Raw genomic sequence first — 21,381 nt, forward strand, 5'->3', positions numbered from 1 at the left:
TCCTTTAGGCTCTGCACTTGGAATTCTCTCTCTCCCACTTTCTCTCTCTGCCCTCCCCTGTGCTCGCTCTCTCTCTTTCTCTCTCAAACATTTAAAAAAACCTGGAAACACCCCAAATGTTTATCAACATGATTTACTACTCAGCAATAAAGAGAAATGAATTATTAATGCATTCAGCAATAGGATGACTATCAGAATAGTTATGCTGAGAGATACTATCTACTAATCTTATAGCCAGCATCATACTTAATGGTGAGAAACTAGAAGCTTTCCCACTAAGATCAGGAAAAAGGCAAGCTGTCTCCTCTCACCTCTTTTTTTCAGTATCATAGTGGAAGTTTTAGATACTGCAATAAGACAAGAAAAGGAAATAAAAGCTATACAGCTTAGGAAGGAAAAAATAAAACTGTTTGCAGATGACATAATTGTCTTTGTAGAAAATCTGAATTAAAAAAAAAACAAAACCTGGAATTAATAAGCAATTACAGCAAGGTTTCAGGATACAAGGTTAATAAAGTCAGTGGCTTTCCTTTATACTGTAATGAACAAGTGGATTCTGAAATTAAAAATACAGTACCATTGAGGACCTCCAAAAATGAAGCACTTAAGTATAAATCTAACAGAATATATACAAGCTTTGTATGAGGAAAACTACAAAATCTGGTGAAACCAATGAACAACAAAAACAAAAAATGGAAAAATAGTCCATGTTCAAGAATAGGAAGATTCAATATTGTGAAGATGTCAGTTCTTCCCATCATGATCTATAGATTCAGTGCAAGCCTAATGAAAATTACAGCAAGTTATTTTGTGGAAAAATTGATTTTAGAGTTTACATGGAGAGGCGAAGATCTAGAATAGCCAGCACAGTATTGAAGGAGAACAGGTTTGGGGGACTGACACCACCCGACTTCAAGGCTCACTATAAAGAAACAGGAATCGAGACAGTGTGCTGTTTGCAAAAGAAGAACCAGATGGATCAATGGAACAGAACAGAGAGCCAAGGAATAGCCCCACATAAGTATAGGCAACTGATCTTTGACAAAGGAGCAAAGGCAATACCATGGACCTAAGATAGTTTTTTCAGCAAATAGTGCTTAACTGGACAGCCACATGCAAAAAAAAAAAAAAAAAAAAAAAAAAAGGAACCTAGACTGAAACCTTATATCCTTCACAAAAGTTAGCGCAAAACAGACCACAGACTAAATATATAACCCAAAACTATAAAACTAGAAGATAACCGGGGCGCCTGGGTGGCGCAGTCGGTTAAGCGTCCGACTTCAGCCAGGTCACGATCTCGCGGTCTGTGATTTCGAGCCCCGCGTCAGGCTCTGGGCTGATGGCTCGGAGCCTGGAGCCTGTTTCCGATTCTGTGTCTCCCTCTCTCTCTGACCCTCCCCCGTTCATGCTCTGTCTCTCTCTGTCCCAAAAATAAATTTAAAACGTTGAAAAAAAAATTTATAATAAAAAAAAACTAGAAGATAACCTAGGAGAAAAACAAGATGACCTTGGGTGTGGCGATGACTTTTTGGATATGACACTAAAGACATGATCCATAAAAGAAATTGATAAGCTGGACTTCGTTAAAATTGAAACCTGCCTCCGTGAATGACACTGTCAAGAGAATAAGAGGACAAGCCACAGACTGGGAGAAAATATTTGGAAAAGGCATATCTGGTAAAGGAATATTATCCAAAATCTGCAAAGAACACTTAAAGTGTCAAGAGATGAAACAACTTGATTTAAAAAATGGGCCAAAGATCTTAGACTTCTCATGAAAGAGGACATGCAGGTGACAAAACAAGCATGTGAAAAGATACTCCACATCATATGGCATCAGAGAAATACGAATTAACAGTAGTGGGATGCCACTACACACCTATTAGAATGGCCAAAATCCAGAAAACACTGATACCGACAAATGTGAGCAAGGATGTGGGCAACAGGAATTCGTTTATTGTGGTAACGCGAAATTGCATAACCATTTTTGTAAGATAGTGTGGTGATTTCTTACGAAACAAAACATACTCTTACTATGGGATCGAGCAACCATATTCTTTGGTATTTACTCAGATGACTTAAAAACTTACACCAGCAAAAAACCTGCACGTAGATGTTTGTTGCACTCTTATTCATAACTGCCAAAACTTGGAAGCAACCAAGATGCCCTTCAGTAGGTGAATGAAAAAAATGTGGTATAGCCAAACAACAGAATATAAGCCCTAAAAAGAAATGAGCTATCAAGCCATGAGCAGACATGGAGGAAACTTAAATGCCTATTACTAACGGAAAGAAGCCAGCCTGAAAAGGCTGCAAAACTATAGAGACCCTAAGAAGATCAGTGGCTGCCAGTGGGTGGATGAGTGAGCGATGAATTGACAGAACACCGAGGATTTTTAAGACAGTTAAACTGTTTTGTATGATCCTATAATGATAAACACACGCCATTATACATTTGACTAAACCCACAGAAGGTACAACACCAGGAGAGAATCCTAATGTGACGTGTGGACTTTGGATAATTATGATGTGTCAATATAAGTTCATCATTTGTAACAAATGTACCACTGTGGTGAGGGGTGTCGATAACAGGGGAGACTATGCATGTGTTGGGGCTGAGTATATATGGAAAATCTCTTTACCTTCCTGTCGGTTTTCTTCTGAACCTAAAACTGCTTTGAAAAAATAAAGTGTTTAAAAAACAATGGAGTATACATTAAAATTAATTTTTATTTTTATATAATTTATTGTCAAATTGATTTCCATACAACACCCAGTGCTCACCCCAACAGGTGCCCTCCTCAATGCCCATCACCCAATTTCCCCTCTCCCCCAACCCCCATCAACCCTCAGTTTGTTCTCAGTATTTAAGAGTCTCTTATGGTTTGCCTCCTTCCCTCTCTGTAACTTTTTTTCCCCCTTCCCCTCCCCCATGATCTTCTGTTAAGTTTCTCAGGATCCACATAGGAGTGAAAACATAAGATATCTGTCTTTCTCTGCCTGACTTATTTTACTTAGCATAACACCCTCCAGTTCCATCCACGTTGCTACAAATGGCCAGATTTCATTCTAAAAAAATTTTTTTGAAAATGAGTTATTGATACATTCAACAATAGGGATGAATATCAGAATAATTATGCTGGGTGAAAGAAGCTAGACAAACACAAACAGAGTTTATTCTGATTCCACTTAAGAGGAAGAAATGCAAACCAGTCAATCTACAGTGAGAGAAAGTAATCAATGTTTGCCTGGGGACAGGGGTCTGGGAAGGGCCAGACAGAAGAATTATAAAGGGACATGAAAAAACTTGGGAGTGTGTCCATGTTCATTATCTTGATTATGATGATGGTTTCAAGGTGTATGTGATATATATGGTGTCATGGGTGTATACGTATGTCAAGATTTAACAAAGTGTATAGTTTATGGTATGTCAATTATAACTTAAAATTGTTTTTAAAACTGTGAATTGATTTCTAAGTTAATGTCAAAATAAGAAAAATAGTCTTTGGGCCTGTGTGATGAATACACAAACCTACATACTGAAACGCTCCATGAAGAGACATTAAGGATGTGCAAGTTTAATAGGATGATTTCTGAGAAGAAAATGTTATGAACACCTGGAGAGTTAGGATGTTAGAGAAGACAGGATGAAGAAGCATTTAAGTCAGGACCATTTGAGACACTGCTGTGCTTTTCTTACTGGTGTGAGTCAATATTTGATGCTTTTGTGGAAAGTAAATTTTTTCCCCTTCATCTTACCTTCCAGTGTTTCTTTTACATGAAACCCTTCCAAAGTACCAGGGAATAGTTCAAGGTGCTTGTCCTGGGCCCCACTGTAACCAATTTCAGTACAAAGAATAAATTTTCAGGCTCCATCTCTTAACATCTTTACTGAAAATGCCATATACTCTTAGTCTGCCTAATCCCCATGGCTTGTTTTTCTCAGTCCTACACACCTCCAAGCAACGAGTTCAAGATCAGCATGAAATTGGAAGCGCAGGACCCCAGGAATACCACATCCACGTGTATTGCGACAGTAGTTGGACTGACAGGTGCCCGGCTCCGCCTTCGCCTTGATGGCAGTGACAACAAGAATGACTTCTGGCGGCTGGTTGACTCATCTGAAATCCAGCCTATTGGGAACTGTGAGAAGAATGGGGGTATGCTGCAGCCCCCTCTGGGTGAGTAACTAGACCCAAGCCTTCCTTAGCCAATTAGTTATCTTCCCAGAATGCTACATCCTGTTACAGGAAAGCCTAGGGTCCCCTGCCTATTCTTCTCTTTCATATGGCCAAAAGAAAAGGCCTACCAAAATGAAATGTGCTATAAAATATGGACATGTCCATCTCTACATTAACTTATATCCAAGCTTATTTCTTAAGCTCTCCTTTTTCTAACTCGAAACCACACCTTTCATCAGTTCCCAGTTACCCTGAGAGAGTGGAAGGAGGTTTTACCATTTAGCCTGCCTCAAAAAACCATAAAGGATTTTACCAAATCCTACAAGGATAACCAGAGGTGAGAGAAAAATCTTTCAGTAACAAGATGACTGATACAGAGGTTCCTTATCTCCTTTTCCTTAAATTCTCACTCGGTCCTTGTAATTTTCTCACTCTGAATCAGTTGTTAAGTAAAATGTGTTATTTTACTTAAACTAATAACCCCACTAGAATTTTCTTCTCAAGATCAGATTTATCTTTTGTTTTTTCCCCTCAGTATAAGTGACTCAGCCCATCTCCTCAGTTACTATCAGTCACTATTGCAATGAGTCTCAACAGAGACTAGGGAGAGATGGGTTATGAGCTGTGGGCTATGTTCCCCTCAGGGGGTTGTGCTAAATTAATTGAGCATTAGAGGACAGATGACATTTGCAGGAAATCCCCAGCTGGTTACTGAATTATCCCCCATTTAAAAAATGTATTTGTGGGGCGCCTGGGTGGCGCAGTCGGTTAAGCGTCCGACTTCAGCCAGGTCACGATCTCGCGGTCTGTGAGTTCGAGCCCCGCGTCAGGCTCTGGGCTGATGGCTCGGAGCCTGGAGCCTGTTTCCGATTCTGTGTCTCCCTCTCTCTCTGCCCCTCCCCCGTTCATTCTCTGTCTCTCTCTGTCCCAAAAATAAATAAAAAACGTTGAAAAAAAAATTAAAAAAAAAAAATGTATTTGTAATAAAATTCCAAACACATACAGAAGTCACAAGAATAGCACAGTGAATGTCCATGTACTCTTTATCCTTGATAATTATCGACACATAATCGATCATGTTTTATTTGTATCTGCACATATTTCCTGCCCCCTCCTGCCCAGTTGCCCCAACATAGTATCATTCTGTCATTAAATATTTGGTATGTATGTCTCGTAGATAATATTTTTAAAACAATCATAATAACATTATCATGTGTTTATAAACTAACGATAATTCCTTAATACCAACTAATATTTACTCAAGTGTTTAAATTTTCCCTGTTGTCTGTCTGTCTGTCTCCTCTCTCTTTCTCTTTATTAGTTCCTTTGAATCAGGATTCAAATAAGATCCACATATTGCACTTGGTTGACATGTCCTTTAAGTCTCTTTTAATCTATGGGTTCTCTTTCTCTCTTATTTTTTTTTCTTGCAATTTATTTGTTGAAAAATCTAAGTAATTTGTCTTTAATTATCTCCCACAATTAGATTTTGCTGATTGTATCTCTATGGTAACATTTGACACATTTCCATGTTCTCTCTTTTCTAGAAATTGTCAGCTAGATCTTGAGGCTTGATCAGGTTCAGGTTCAATTTTTTCATAAGAACATTTCATAGGTAGTGGTGTTTACTTCTATTGGGAATCATATATATATATGGTCTTGTTTCTCTCATTTTATAATGTAGCAGCTGTTACTGCTTGTGGTCTAGATCAAGGGTTGCCAGATTTTCTTAAAGAGTTAGACAGTAAAACTTTCAGGTTTATGGGCCATACATTCTCTGTTACAACTAGTCAGCTTTGTCATTGTAATACAAAAATAGCCACAGACAATACATAAATACATGGGCAAGGCTGTGTTCCAATAAAATCTTATATTTACAAAAACAGATGACTGGCCTGCTGGCTGTAATTTGCTGACTCCTGATATAGAGCAATCAATTCATTATGGTTGCAAAATGGGAAATTTTAATCTTACAGTTCTGTCCACATAAATTAAATGGAATATATCTATTAAACTTCCATCACATTTTTGGTTATTGTGAGGTTATAGTTCATGGAAGAAAGCTTAAATGCTTGATTCTTTACCAATTTTCAAAATAATGAATTAGTTTACTACCATCCTCCAAAAATATTTAAGGACGTTTTTGTTGTTATTGTTATTTAGTATCATAAACCCAAGGATTCTTACATATTTGACATGTTTCATTCCATTACACTAACTGTCCTTACTGATTCTTGATTTGTCCCATCATTGGCTGCATAGGAGCCTCATCAAATGGTTTCCTGACACTTTTTTTTTTCCTTTTCTTTCTTTCTTTCTTTTCTTTTTTAGAGAGAGAGAGTGCACCAGTGGCAGCACGGTGCAGTGGGGGAGGGTAGAGGGAGAGAGAGTGAGAATCTCAAGCAGGCTCCACACCCAGTGCAGAGCCCGACACGGTGCTCGATCTCATGATCCTGAGATCATGAGTTGGGTGCTTGACGGACTGAGCCACCCAGGCATCCAGTCTTCTGACACTTAATTGTTTGATAGCTGTCTTGGATTTTTGAAATTTCAAAATCTTCCAGAGTCATCTTTTTTTGTTTGTTTGTTTAATTCAAGTTAGTTCACATACAATGTAGTATTGGTTTCCGGAGTAGGACCCAGTGATTCATCACTTACATATAATAATGTCCAGTGCTCATCTCAACAAGTGCCAGGCTCATCTTTTAAATTATCTGCCTCAAATATGGAATCAGCTATTTCTTTTAGATGCCCAGTTCTTCCGGTTCTTCTTAGTGGGAAATGGTATTTAGAGACTATTATCTGAATCCTAGAGTATTCAGTGCTACTGGGTTGGTCATTCTTTCTACATCTTTTTGATATAGAGAGATAGGAACTGCCTTATTGTTATTATTACTGTTACTATTATTATTATTAAGAGAAAATCATTCGTTCATATTGATACTTCCTACTAAAGTTCAGGACAAATGGTGCTTTTATTTACTTTATCTTTGCTGTCTTTAATCTGTATCTCCTTTATACCACAACAAAACCCTAGTTCTCCATGTCACTAGCAAAATAACTCAGTTGTTTTATCCTATTATAGCACACAGGACAACAGTCTCAGAATAACAGTAGCAACACTTACCACCATTATCATTACTGACGGTGTTTGAGTTACTTGCATTTCTTGTTTTCCTACCCTCCAATGAAGGATAGTCAATATATTATAAGTTTGCTTGGATTAGTTTCTCTCTGGGTGGCAGTGCCACCAACTTGGTATAAACCTGGGTTCATTTGTTGTATTGTTTTTTATTTTTAGAGATTGCTTCTTGGAAACTTTCCTTTATAAACGTATATGTGATACACATCATTCTTAAAGTCAAATCTGTAAAGTGAAGTATATTGAGAGAAATCCCCTTCACTTTCTTCCCTTCTTCTGCCATAGGTAGCCCCTGTCTATATTCCCATTTTTTAAAAATACAAATATCCGTGTGTGTGTCTGTGTGTGTACATATACACATAAGGTATTTCCCACCTCCTTATATAAATGACAGCATACTATACATATTGGTCTTAACCTTACTTTTTGCCACTTAATGAAATACCCTAAAGATGACTTCTTAGTAGCATGGAGATATTCTTCATTCCTTTTTATAGCTAAATAGTACTGTATTATTCTCAACCTACTTGATGAATTTCTATTTGGAAACATCCTGATAGGCTATTAAAAAGTAGAGTTGACCCTTGAACAACACAGGCTTGAACTACACAGCCCCACTTATACACAAATTTATTTCTGTAAATACAGTACAGTACTATAAATGTATTTTCTCTTCCTTAATATTTTCTTAATAACATTTTCTTTTTTCTACCTTCCTTTATTATAAGAATACACTATATAATACATATAGCACACAAAATATGTGTTAATCAACTCTTCACATGATCATTAAGGCTTCTGGTCAACAGTAGGCTATTAGTAAAGTTTGGGGGAAGTCAAAGATTCTACGCAATTTTTGACTGCATGAGGGGGTGCATGTCAGTGCTCCTAACCCTCACATCAATCTTTCAGTAACTTCTCTAGAAATGTACAAATCCAAAAGGAAACCAAACCACCCCTAATTCATGTTTAAACATAACTGAGAGTCAAGAATACCACAGATTTTAATTACATTTTCAGATATAAAGATCTGAAACCATTAGAGCTAATACCTGACTCATACCAGAATGAATAGTTTTATGTAGTTAGAAATTGCATTTAAAAGGGGGAGGGCAGTGGAGGCCTAACACAGTCAAAATCACCTCCAGGAAAATATAGGCCCATTTAGAGTGGGAAATACTGAGAACAGAGCTAAGACCTACTTCCCTACTGGGGAATCCAAAGGAAGCCAGTGGTTCGAAAGTCTGGATTGAGGGACTAGAGATAGCACTCTTGAGAAGACATCTACCTTTGGGGGAGGGTAGACATATTGAAGGAAAAGCAGGGCATTGTAATTCAGAATTATACAGAAACAGAAGAGAATCATAAAGCCAAAAGACACATCAGACACTTCCCATCCCAACAGCCTCATCTACTAAAGAAACTGCATTTCATTAGGTCAACAGAAAATTCATAACCTGAGATCCCTGCCAAAATAGAACCTCCTGTTTTTGCTGGTCCAGGAAAATATCAGACATTTCAAATGATTAGGAAATAGCAGTCGACACCTATAAAACCTTCTATCTGACAAAAAGCAAAGATGAGGCTAAAACCATTTTAACTGTTAAAAATTCTGCCAAAATCAGTGACTAACCAGAAGAAAACTATTGCACAACAACCCAACTTGAATTAAACAAGTATTGACAGATATGAAAAAAATACCATGAATCATAAATTTTAAAAGTCAGACTAGAAATGCACAATAGACAGGAAGATGTAAAAATGGAATTGTCCAAACTCAAGAAAAAAATTGAAGAAAGACAAAATAATCTCAGTTGACTCAATTCCAGGGTGCCCAATGGACACAGGTTTAACTGAAAATGTAATAAGGGACATTGAGAAGAGAAATAAAAACAGCCAAGAGAATAAAAATAAGTATTAGAAAAGGTTAAAAAGTATCAGAAAGGAACTGTTGGATATAGAACATAGTCAACAAAGATTCAATGTGTATGTGTAAATGTATGTATGCATGTGTTATTGGAGTGTCTGAAGAAGATAAACAAAGCAATGAACCAGAATTAATACTTAAATTTTTCAAAAATTAAAACCCAAACTTCTGTTTTGAAAGGGCCTACCTTATTCCTGGAAAAATTGATTCAGATTGGTTACTCTAAGATCTATTCTAGTAAAACTATTACATTCTAAGAATAAAGAAAAATTTCCTCTAGGCCTCCAGAAAAAAGGCCAAATTATTTACAAGGGAAAGAAAGTCAAGTTTGCATCATCCTTTGCTATAGCAAAGTACAAAGCAAGACAAAGTAGAGTGGTGTTTTTAAGAAATTCAAGGAAAGAAAGTAAGATCTTGGGGTTTTATATCTATACAAGCTGTTTTTTGGGTACTGAGATTATACTGAAATGTGTTCAGCATGCAGGAGCTTAGGAAATGCTGTAACCCAAGCCCTACCGGAGGAATGAGTTACATACAGAAAGAGCTTCATCCAAACAAGGAATGATCAATCTAAGACAAAAACAAAGGTGGAGACGGGGTAGAACAGTATGGTATCAGTCTGGGTCCAATGAAAAGAGAGAACCCACACAGTAATTTGAACACAGAAAGTTTAATATAATTATTAACTGTAACACAGGCTTGGGGCATTGGTGTGTTTGGCTAGTCAAAAGGAAAGAGAACTCTAATGAATATAAGAGCAGACGTAAGGGCAGGCCACTACACTGGAGCTGAGATAGAGGGCCCAAGGAGGAGCCTCCCCTCTCCCATCCTCAGGGCTGAGATGTAGACCTTGTTGGAGGGGACGCAGCTGTGGCTCACTGTACGAGAGAAGTCACTGTGGTGCCACAGCAGTGGACTTTGCTAGAAATTTGCCTTCAGGGGTGCCTCTGGGGAAAGCTGTTCATGGACAGATGTCTCTCTGGAGTGCTATAAAGCCATTTAAGTGGAGCAAGGTGGTGGTGGTCGTGGTGCTGGCTACTGATATTACTGGCTGTCGTGAACTGCAGAATATGGTCAAGAGAGAAGGTGGGATTGCTGCAGGAGCCCACCAAGCATTCACACCGGAAGCAGGAAGCAAACCTCCTCCCTCCTGTAATATCCTTAGATGGGATCAAAGGATATCACCTAAAACTGATACACCAAATAGAAGCCTAAATGAGGAAAAGGTAGATTAAGGATACTATAAAATATGTTAGCATAAAGGTAACTACTAAAATAAAATTCCAAAACTTCCTTAATAACAAAGGAGCAAAAAGATCAAGAAACAGACCACACAGAGAAGGAGATGAACTAAATATGGAAAGCACAGTAAATAAAACCTAATGTGACAGGGTTGAAACCAAATGTGTGATTTATATTAATAAATATAAATAGTTTTAACTGACCTATTCAAAGGAAAAAAATTCAGATTGGTACTCAGAGTCAAACCCAGCTTTATACTGTGTATAGGAAACATACCTAAAGTCAAATAAATGAGAAAGACTAAAAATAAAAGGATGGTTAAGGGTATGAAAAGGAAAGTCAAACAATACAATAACAGATACTACAATTCTGATATTAGACAAGGCAGAATTCAGACCAAGAGGGGCACCTGGGTGGCTCAGTCAGTTGAGTGTCCAGCTTTGGCCGAGGTCATGATTTCACAGTTCGTAAGTTTGAGCCCCACATCGGACTCACTGATGTCAGCACAGCCTGTTTGGGATCCTCTGTCCACCTGCCCCCCCCCCCCGCCCCTCCCCCACTCATGCTTGCACTCTCTGTCTCTCTCTCTCTTTCTCTCTTTCTCACACAAAAATAAATTAAAAAACAAAACAAAAAAAAAAGAATTCAGACCAGGATGCATTCAACAAGACAAAAGAAGCCACTTTATAATCCTTAATGGTGACACAATTCACAATGAAAATGTAATAATTAAAAATATTTTGGAACCAAATTACAAAGAACGTGTCTTCGTAAAATGGAAATGATTGTAGGTGCAAAGAGATAGAGACAAACACACTGATAGATTTAACACACCTCTCAAGGCAAGGCAGGCCAAGAGGACAAAAGTTAAAGGTATTGAAGTCTTTCATGAATAAGGTAGATCACGTATGTGTACACATATCACACTCTGTTTCCTGGTGAATATCCTTCTACATTGAAATTTAAAACTCTAAACAACTCTTGTTTGAAAAGGGAAATATAAACCAAAATTGCAAAACTCCTAAAAAATAATAAACACGTATCAGAATTTTGAGATCAGTTAAAGCAATGGTTGAAAGAAAACTGATAGATTTAAATACTTGACATCAATAAAAATGGAAGGATAAAAATTAAGGATTTAAATTCCCAATTCAAAAAGCTAGAGAAAGAGTCATGACACAAAGAAAACAAAAAGGAAAAAGAAAAAAGAAAGGTAAAAGCAAAAGTTAATGAGGTGGAAAATAGAAAAGCAATAAATCAAAATGCCGGTCCTTTGGGAGGATAATACACAAGATACACAAACTAAGTAGTTAGCCTACTAAAGAAAAGGAATAAGCATAGATACACAAAAGTAGAGATGACCAAGGGGGGAAATAACTCTGTGTAAATAAATTAGAAAAGTGAGGTGAAGTAGGAAAATACTATTTGTCAAATCTGAACCCAATAGCATTACAATATTTAAACAGGTATGTAGAAAACATACGAAAATTTTCAAAGAACTACACCTGCAGCAGAGCACTTAAGTGCAGATTATTCTACAGGGAAGTCCTACAAAACTTTAAAGACCAGATTATCTACTACTTAAATTGCTAGAGGTCAGTGATACCCAACAGAACTTCTGTGAAGATGGAAATGTTTTATATCTATGCTGTCTAGCCACATATGACTACTGCAACTAAAGATTTTTAATTTTGTGTAATTGTAATTTAAAGTTAAAAAGCCTTATGTGGCTGGTGACTGTCTACTGGACAGTTCAGCTCCATACATATCATAGAAAAATAGGAAAACATACAGATTTCTTTTTATGAAGTAGGTAGAATTTTGATACCTAAGCCTGATTTAAACACACACACACACACACACGCACACACACACACGCACACACACACATACACACACACACACACACACACATACAGTTTCATGTATGAATTTTGTTACAAAAATTCTAAGTAAAATATGAGAAATGAGAATTCAACACATTTAAAACAATAATTTATCAAAGCAAATTAGTGGGGTTTTTTTCTGGAATAAAAAGATTTAACTTTAGAAAAATCATTAATGAAATTCACCATATTAAGATCGTTATAACAGGGATGCTTGGGTGGCTCAGTCAGTTAAGTATTTGAGTCTTGATTACAGTTCAGGTCATGATCTCACAGTTCATGAGATTGAGCCCCAGTTGGGCTCTGGGCTGACAGCAAGGAGCCTACTTGGGATTCATATTCCCTCTCCCTCTCCCTCTCCCTCTCCCTCTCCCTCTCCCTCTCCCTCTCCCTCTCCCTCTCCCTCTCCCTCTCTCCCCCTCTCCCCCCTTCCTCCTGGCTCATGCTCTCATGTACTCTTTCTCAAAATAAATAAACTTAAAAAAAAAAAAACAAAAAAAGATAGCTATAAGGAAGAAAGTCATCTGACCTTTGACGAAAATTAGCACACTACTAAAGACTCAACATTTCCTGATTTCAAAACTTATTACAAAGCAACAATACTCAAGACATGTAGTACTGGCATAAAGATATACTTATAGGGGCGCCTGGGTGGCTCAGTCAGTTAAGTGTCCAACTTCAGTGCAGGTCATGATCTCACGGTCCATGAGTTCGAGCCCCGCATCGGGCTCTGTGCTGACAGCTCAGAGCCTGGAGCCTGCTTCGGATTCTGCGTCTCCCTCTCTCTCTGCCCCTCCCCTGCTCACACTCTGTCTCTCTCTGTCTTTCAATAATAAATAAACGTTTAAAAAAAATTTTTTTAAGTTAAAAATAGAATTACCATATGATTCAGCATTTCCACTTCTGCGTATATAGACAAAACAAAAGTAGGGATTCAAGCAGATATTAGTATACCTATGTTTAGCAGCATTATTCACAATAGCTAAAAGGTCAAAGCAACCGAAGTGTCTATCCGTGGAAGAATGGGTCAACAAAATGTGGTATATGCATACAACAGAATATTACTGAACCTTAAAAAGGAAGGAGATTCTAACCCGTGCGACAATGTAGATGAATCTTGAAGACATTATGCTAAGTGAAATAAGCCAGTCGCAAGAGGACAAACACTGTATGATCCCACTTATAGGAGATACATAATACAGGCAAATTTATAGAGACAGAAAACAGAATGGTGGTTGTCAGGAGCTGGTGGGGAGGGAGGAATGGCAAATTACTGTTTAATGGGTACAGAGTTCACTTGGGGAAGATGAAAAAGTTCTGGAGATGGATGGTGGTGATGGTTGCACAACAATGTGAATGTACTTAATACCACTTACTTTTGAGAAAGAGAAGGGGAAATATGTATACACACACACATTTTATAATATACATGAAATTACATATTTTATATACTTATTTTTATGAGAAGAAACACAGGAATGTTAAACCAGAAAATAAGGAAAAGGTCACCTATTGGGAGTATCTAGGAATAGTGTGGAAAGTATAGCAATGAGAGTGAGACTTCTCTGAGAATACTCTTTTATATTCTCTTGACTTTTGCATTATGTAAATGTTTTACTTTAAAAATAAAACTAAACCAGAGAAAAGAACAAATCATATTCTGAAATTGATTACAAACAGAAACAAACTGAACTATGTATCAAATGGATATCATAACATTGGGACACACTTCAAAGAAAAAATGGAGCTTCAAATAAATCCTGATGTTTCATTAACAATGTTAGTAGTTTTACCTTAATCTGAAGCTATTTTGCGTGTATTGAGGATAGGGCAAGTGAGTAAAGAAGATACAAATGTAGGATGGGGGAAGATGAAGAAGAACCCTGTAGTATAGAATTTGAATTGGAGGTATCTATTATGAACTCTTAACTTTAAAACATGTATATAATTATATATATATATATATATATATATATATATATATATATATAGTTGTATTATAATGATATAAGTTCTGTTCATTGAAAAGGCCTAAAAGTAATGACACCTCAGTAGCAATGTGGTTTCTAAATCCCATTCTCCACTAAAAGGAATCCTGGCTCCTTGGAGAAATGACTGAGTCCAGGGCTGAGCAGAAGAGAAAATGTAAGGTGAATTTGGAACATTTCTATTATGCCAGAAAGAAAAGAAGTCTTAAAGAACAGAAACATATCAGAAGGACACAGGAGCCAGCTTGAAGGGGCTCTGATCAGCCAAAACTGGAACAATAAGAGTAACAAACAGAATAATGAAAACAAGAGAACAATGGTATTGGCATCCATAGGTCCCTAGTGATACACATAAAAAACTTTAGAGTTGCAGGGAAAGGTCTAATTGCAGAATGTCAGCTAATAAGAATAGAGAGAATGATAGAAAATTACCATTTTGCAACCACCATTTTAATTGATTCAGGCAAGGATAATCAGTGAGTGCTAAAACCACAGGGTAAAAAAGCTTATTGGAGAATAGGGTATTCACATAGTCTCAGTGTTTCCTATTAATTACAAAGGGAAATTATAATGGAGAAGTCTGTCAGTCACTCCTTAACAAGTGATCAAATTCAGTATCATCGATAATTAGATAAACCACATTATGTGCTTCTTAAAGTAATGAAGTGAGAAGTACTCAACATCACTTGTATTTTTGTCAGAACTGTTTAGCATGAATGTAATCATAAGGAAACAATCAGAAAAAAAAATCCAAATTGTGGGATATTCTATTAAACAGCTAGCCCACAGTCTTCAAAAATATCAGTTTCATGAAAAACCAGCAAAAGACAACAGGGTTGGTCTAGATTAAAGGAGGCTAAAGAAACAGGGCAACCAAATACAATATGTAATTCTCGTTCAGCTCCTGTACTTAAAAAATTCAACTTCTATAAAGGACATTTGGGGGACAGTTGAGGATATTTTAAGTTAAATTTCTTGGGAATGACAGTATTGCAGTTTTAAAGGAGAACGTCCTTGTTCTGAGGACAAATGTACTGATGTATATTTAGGGGTGAAGTGTCACTATGTTTCTGACTTTCTCATAGTTCAGAGGAAAAAGTGTGTGTAGATAGATGGAAAGCAAATATGGTGAAATGTTATTAGTTGTTGAATCTGGGTGAAGGATACATAGTTGTTCATGTACTGTTTTTGCTACTTTTCTCTAGGTTTAAGATTTTTCAAAATAAAGTTTAAATAAATTATGTACATAATTATACATATATATGTGTGTGTGTTCATGTTCCCCAGGCCTCCTCTGGACCTCTCCCCAGAGTTGCTGAATCAGAATCTCTAGGTAATGGGGCTTGGGATTCTGCATGGTAAAATGACTCTCCCGAGACTCTAATGAAATCGGTCTATATTTGGGAAATATTGCTCTAGAAGAGCCTTCTTCTCCTGTAAAATCTTGTATGGTTTTTGTGTGTATGTGTGTGTGTTCTGTTCACATAGGAACATTCGTACCCCCCTGCCAGAGTCTTCCGGGGGGAAAGGTGGAAAGGTAGAATGATTTTCAGGTGACATTATTATCTCAATGCTGCCAACCTTTTCCTCACACCCTGTTGTTTTACTAACCTATTCTACTACTCAAGACTGTGATTATTTCTTCTAAAAAAAAAAAGACTGTCTGGATCACTGGTTCTCAAACTTGGCTGCCAGTTAGAATCACCCAGAGAGCTCTTAAAATTTTCAGTGCGTAGGCCTTACCTCAGATCAGTTAAATCTGAATTTCTGGGGTTGGGACCAATGTATTCTTTAATGCTCCCCAGGGGACCCCAGTGTACATGTTGGATTGTCCCTGGTCTAAAACAGAACCTGGCTTCTGGTGAGGCTCCTAGTCAAGTGTGTCAGGATCCCAGCACAAAGTGCCTGGTCAGCAAACTTGGTCACATGCTCTGGGGTGGGTATATGTGGTACCTTGACTTGAAAGGAACCCTTTGTATATTCCTGTCACTGATCTGTCTTTTCATTTGCTAAGTAGCCTCCAGGGCCTGTCAGTAGAAAGGGGGATTTAAAAAGATAAACGTCTCATTTATCACAGAAATATAAGCTCTTTATAGAAACCTGTGGGGGTGGGGCGCCTGGGTGGCTCAGTCAGTTGAGAGTCGGATCACGGTTCGTGGGTTCGAGTCCCACATCGGGTGCTGTGCTGCCAGCTCAGAGCCTGGATCCTGTTTCAGATGATGTGTCTCCCTCTCTCTCTGCTCCTCCCTTGCGCTCTGTCTCAAAAGTAAATAAACATTAAAAAAAATTTTTTTAAATAAAAATAAAAAAAGAAACCTGTGGGGGTGGAAATAACCCAAAATCTTAGAGAGAGATTACTTTAACTGTTGGTGTCTTAAATGCTTATTTTGCAGAGATAATTTTAAAAGTATTCATTAGGGGCACCTGGGTGGCTCAGTTGGTTATGAATCCAACCTTGGCTCAGGTCATGATCTCATGGTTCATGAGTTCAAGCCCCACATCAGGCTCTGTGCTGACAGCTAAGAGCCTGGAGCCTGCTTCAGATTCTGTGTCTCCCTCTCTCTCTGCCCCTCCCTTGCTCATGCTCTGTCTCTGTCTCTCAAAAATAAATAAATGTTAAAAAAAATTTTTTTTAAGTATTCATTAAACTCCTTCTTCTCTACAGCAAGGACCCTGCCAGACCCATGCATACATATATCATCTCAAGATTAGTCACAACCGCCCATTAAATTAATCTGAATTAACTTGAGTTTGAGTGTGTATATGGGGTTGTAACAGTGACATGGGGATGGAGTCCTATGAGAACTATAAGGAATCCAGTCTCCCCAAATGGTCAGGTTGGGCATTCACTTCTTCCTCGAGGAAGACAGTGTGTTCAGCACCTCTGTGCCAGTTTCACTTGTCCGTTCTTTCACGCATGGGGTAAAACTGAGATAGTGTACTCAACCTCAGTTTGGAAGCCTGGCTTTAGTTCAGTATCCTCATCTGACAAATACAGAAACAGGGAAAGGGAAGTGAGTTGTCCAGGATTGTACAGTGACTTAGTGGCATATTTCTGTACATGTATTTGTGGATGTACATGTATGTAAAGCTCCTCTGGGAGAAGAGAAAGTTTGGAATCATCTTGACGGCCACAGAGTCTAATAACTTCACAAAGCTTTGAATTATTATATGGGACAATGAATGGTGGGGTAGGGAGTGAGGACCCACAACCATGTGGTTCCTGGTGTGAGTGCTATTCTGTCACTTGCCACCAGAGGGCATGAGCTCTGATTAAATTCTAGACCTGCTGATCTACATCTCGTTCCAGAGCTTCCTCAGGTCAAGGTTAAACAAATGGATCCTAACTTCTTCAGTAATCCCACAGTCTTGGGAATATCTGGAAGCTCTTTATAACTGGTTCCATATAAATATTTTTAAAGAAATCCTAGGTAAGCACAGAAAACTCGCAGCATGCCTGGGTTTAGAATTAAAGAGACCTGACTTTGTAATATTAGCTCAGCCACTTACAAGTTTAGTTATGTGGCCATTGGTAAGTTAATCTACCTTGACTTTTAACGTTGAATTTCAGTCGCCTGCCAGATCCTTCATAAACTCTGCCATACCTGGTTTTTGAGTATTAAGTGGAATAACATAATAAAGTATCCAGCAAGTCTTGGTACCTGTTTAATAAGTGGAGATTTTTCCTTTGTTCAATAAAACTCTCATGGAAATTAAATTCTAGTTGGAAAAGACGTACACATTACAAGGAAAAAAGAGAGAAAATTCAGGCAATGATAAGAGCTAAGGATAAATAAGGGATCAGGGGGTGCCTGGGTGGTTCAGTCAGTTAAGTGTCTGACTCTTGATCTCAGCTCAGGTCTTGATCTCAGGTTCATGAGTTCAAGCCCCACCTTGGGCTCCATGTTGGGCATGAAGCCTACTTAAAAATATATATAAATAAGAAGGGAGCAGGATTTAGGAGGCTGTTTTAGGTAGGATGGTCTAGGAACACCTCTCTGAGATGATATTTCAGCAAAGAACTAACAAAGATTTGAGAAAAGGGGGGAGTCTTTGAGGCAGAGGGACACAGCTTGGTGTGTTTCAGGAACAGAAAGACCAGTGAATGAGGGGCAGATGAGTTATGAGAAGTAAGTTCATTCCAGACCGCATGAGCTTTGTTAACATGCCTAAAGACTAGATTTATTTGTGTTGTGTATGGGATGTAAGCACAACAGTGATGTGGTCTGATTTATATTTAAAAAAACACGCAAACCTATCATTCTGGCTGTTATGTGGAGAACAGACAGTAGGGAGGGGAAAGTAGAGACAGTCTGCTAGAAGGCTGCTGAGCATTCGAGGCAGAGTGTGACTGTGCCTTAGATCAGGGTGGTCACTGGTGGGTGAGAAATCTCAAATGGTGAGAAATGGTTTGATTCAAGGTACATTATTAGATGCGTGTGCCATCAAGCCTTGCTGACGAATCGTATTTGAGGGGTGCTAGGAAGGGAGGAATCCCAGGTGGCTTCTAGGCATTTTGATCTGAGCACCTGGGTTTTAATAAGTGGTGTCATTAAGTGAGCTGAGACACTGGAGAAAAGAGCAAGTTGGGGGCAGGCAGCAAAATCCAGAGTTCTGCTTGAGACTCATCTTGAGGCCTCTTAGCATCCAAGTGGACTTACAGAAAAAGGCAGATGGAAATACAAGCATGAAACTCAAGGCAGAGGTTTGAGCTGGAGATATAAATTGGCAGTCCTATTTGCCAGGGGGAGACTGGGGACCAAGAGGAAGAGAACCAGTGGCCAAGCACTGAGGTGCTCCCACTTTCAGAGGTCAAGATTTCTGACACACCTGTTCTTTTCTTCACAAGCAGGCCATTGTTTAATTGGAGGAGATCCTCAAGTAACTGTTTTTAATCTTCTTCCCTTCCCTCTTCCTCCAATTTATGACCCGAAACTCTTTTTACCAATAAAAACAGTAAGGTAGGGCTGAGTGATGAAATATCTGAAGACATTAACATGCAGATTAATAATGAAGGTTCTGGAGACAGAGGAATTGGTCTTAAATCCTGCCTCTGCTATTTACTAACAGAGTGGCCTTAGATATTTTATTTAATTTCTCTAACCTCAGTCCTTCCATCTACAATGGCCAGCGTGTATGTTATATCTATTATATATATTATTATATACCAAGCTGTGTTTTAAGTCTTTCACATGTATTAACCTGTTTTAATCCTTAGAACAACCCATCGAGGTAGTTACTATTTTTATCTCACTTTATTTTTGAAGAAACTAAAGCCAGAGAGAGGTTTTTGTAATTTGCCATACGTTACACATCAGGGAGGTGGCAGACTAGATTTAAATCAAGGCAGCTGGTGTCTGGACCAGTGCTACGTTTCTCGTATCTAATTCACAGAGTTGTAGTAGTGATTAAATGAGATAACCCACTTAAAGTGCTTGGCACATAGAGCCTGGAACATCATATGTGCATACTAAATGTTTTCTTTGGAAGCAGCATAGTGTAGTGAAAGCGAACCAGATGAGGGGGCTTAGGACTCCAGCCTCATTCTGTAAGAGCAACTTATGTGACCACAAATAAGTTTCTTAGCCCCTCTGGACTTAAGTTTTGTAATCTGCAACATAAAATTTTTGTACTGTATGGTCTCTGAGGGCCCTTTCAATGTTAAAACGCTATCTATGACTTCCCAATACAAATTATAGATACATTTGAATTTGGAAGAGGGGGTTCCACCTCACTTAGGGAGCTAGGGAATAAAGTACCTTAATAATTCCTTGGGCTGGTAACATTTCTGTGTTGCCCTTCTAGTCTTGAAGGAGCTTGCTAGGAGGTAGTGAAACGGAATAGTCAAGAACCATGAGGTCTGGAGTAGGACCACCATTTATTGGAATCTTCATCACTTACTACCTTGGACAAGATGCTTGAGTTTCCATTTCATCTTCTGCAAACTGAGAAGAATAATACTGTGTACCTCATGGTAGTATTTCAAATATCCGGAAAGAAATTGCATGTAGAGAATTTAATACATAAGCAGTCAGTGCATATTAGCTATTATAATATTATTCTAAGTGTTCCCAGAGCTGAGGGAACTTTTTTTTATTTTTTATTTTTTAGTTCTTTAAGTTCCATGTGACATGGAAGCTCCTGAGTAACCCTTTTCTAAGAAATGGAATTGGTGATTACATGGCGAGGCACTTGCTGGGAACTGAGGGCATGAATCTGAGTGTTCTGACTGAGCAGTCATTCCTTCTACTCCTCTCTTTTATCAGGGATAGCAAGCATTTCTCTAGAATAGTTGTGTCTTGCCACGTCTTGCCCATAAGTGTAGTGAACCATCCATGGCCCATCTGCTGTAGGTTTGACTTGCGTCAGTCCTTGACTAACCTAAGGAGAGTTTTCCTCACACACAGACCAGGCCTGAATTTCTGGAGAAATTTATTTTTTTCTTTTACCCTGATCAAAGGAAAAGTAGTAGTCAAGAATCCTTTGGCCGTGATTGCAAAAACTCAAAAAATAGGTTAGAGGAGAGGAAAAGGAGGAAGCAGGAATGACTGAGACCGTATAACCAAGAAGGTAAGGCCTGCTGCTGAGTGGGTTTGAACACAGAGTTGTAAACCCTCTCATGATTCTCCACATCTTGCTCTACGTTGGCTTTATTCTCAGTTGTTCTCCCTGTAGCAGTGCCAAGCCTACAAACAGCCTTATAGCCATGACCTCAGGGAAAGACTCTTCTTCAGCGTGTCTGTCATGTCGGAAAACAGTTGACCCAACTGGGGACACACACACACACACACGCACACACACGCACACACACTTGGTATAGGGGAGTCTGATGCCCTTAAATGGCATTATTTCGCATTCCGTGGCCAGGTTGGTAGTCACGTGATAGACATCCCCACCAAATCACATAGAATTTTTCCAAAAGGAAAAAAACTAGGCAAGCAAAAAAGTAAACAATAGCAATTTCAGATTAAGTGATAGGAGCGTCCGCATCGCTGTCACCATTGTTGATGTGAAG

The 21,381-nt window shown here is 38.4% G+C and overlaps 1 protein-coding gene across 11 annotated transcripts in view; it reads left to right on the forward strand.

The window, feature by feature from the left end:
• The window catches only part of SCMH1 (Scm polycomb group protein homolog 1), a 151,640-nt gene that overhangs the window by 41,309 nt on the left and 88,950 nt on the right, over positions 1-21,381 (forward strand). For 10 of the 11 annotated variants that reach the window (XM_049617394.1, XM_049617395.1, XM_049617401.1 and 7 more), the window contains one exon: positions 3,947-4,181. In XM_049617394.1, coding sequence (XP_049473351.1) covers positions 3,947-4,181 — 235 coding nt within the window. Of the gene's footprint in view, positions 1-3,946; positions 4,182-15,653; positions 15,700-21,381 lie in introns of those variants that run through there. The other variant, XM_049617404.1, reaches the window with a different exon arrangement.

Source organism: Panthera uncia (assembly GCF_023721935.1).
Source record: "Panthera uncia isolate 11264 chromosome C1 unlocalized genomic scaffold, Puncia_PCG_1.0 HiC_scaffold_4, whole genome shotgun sequence".
NCBI classification, from domain to species: Eukaryota; Metazoa; Chordata; class Mammalia; order Carnivora; family Felidae; genus Panthera; species Panthera uncia.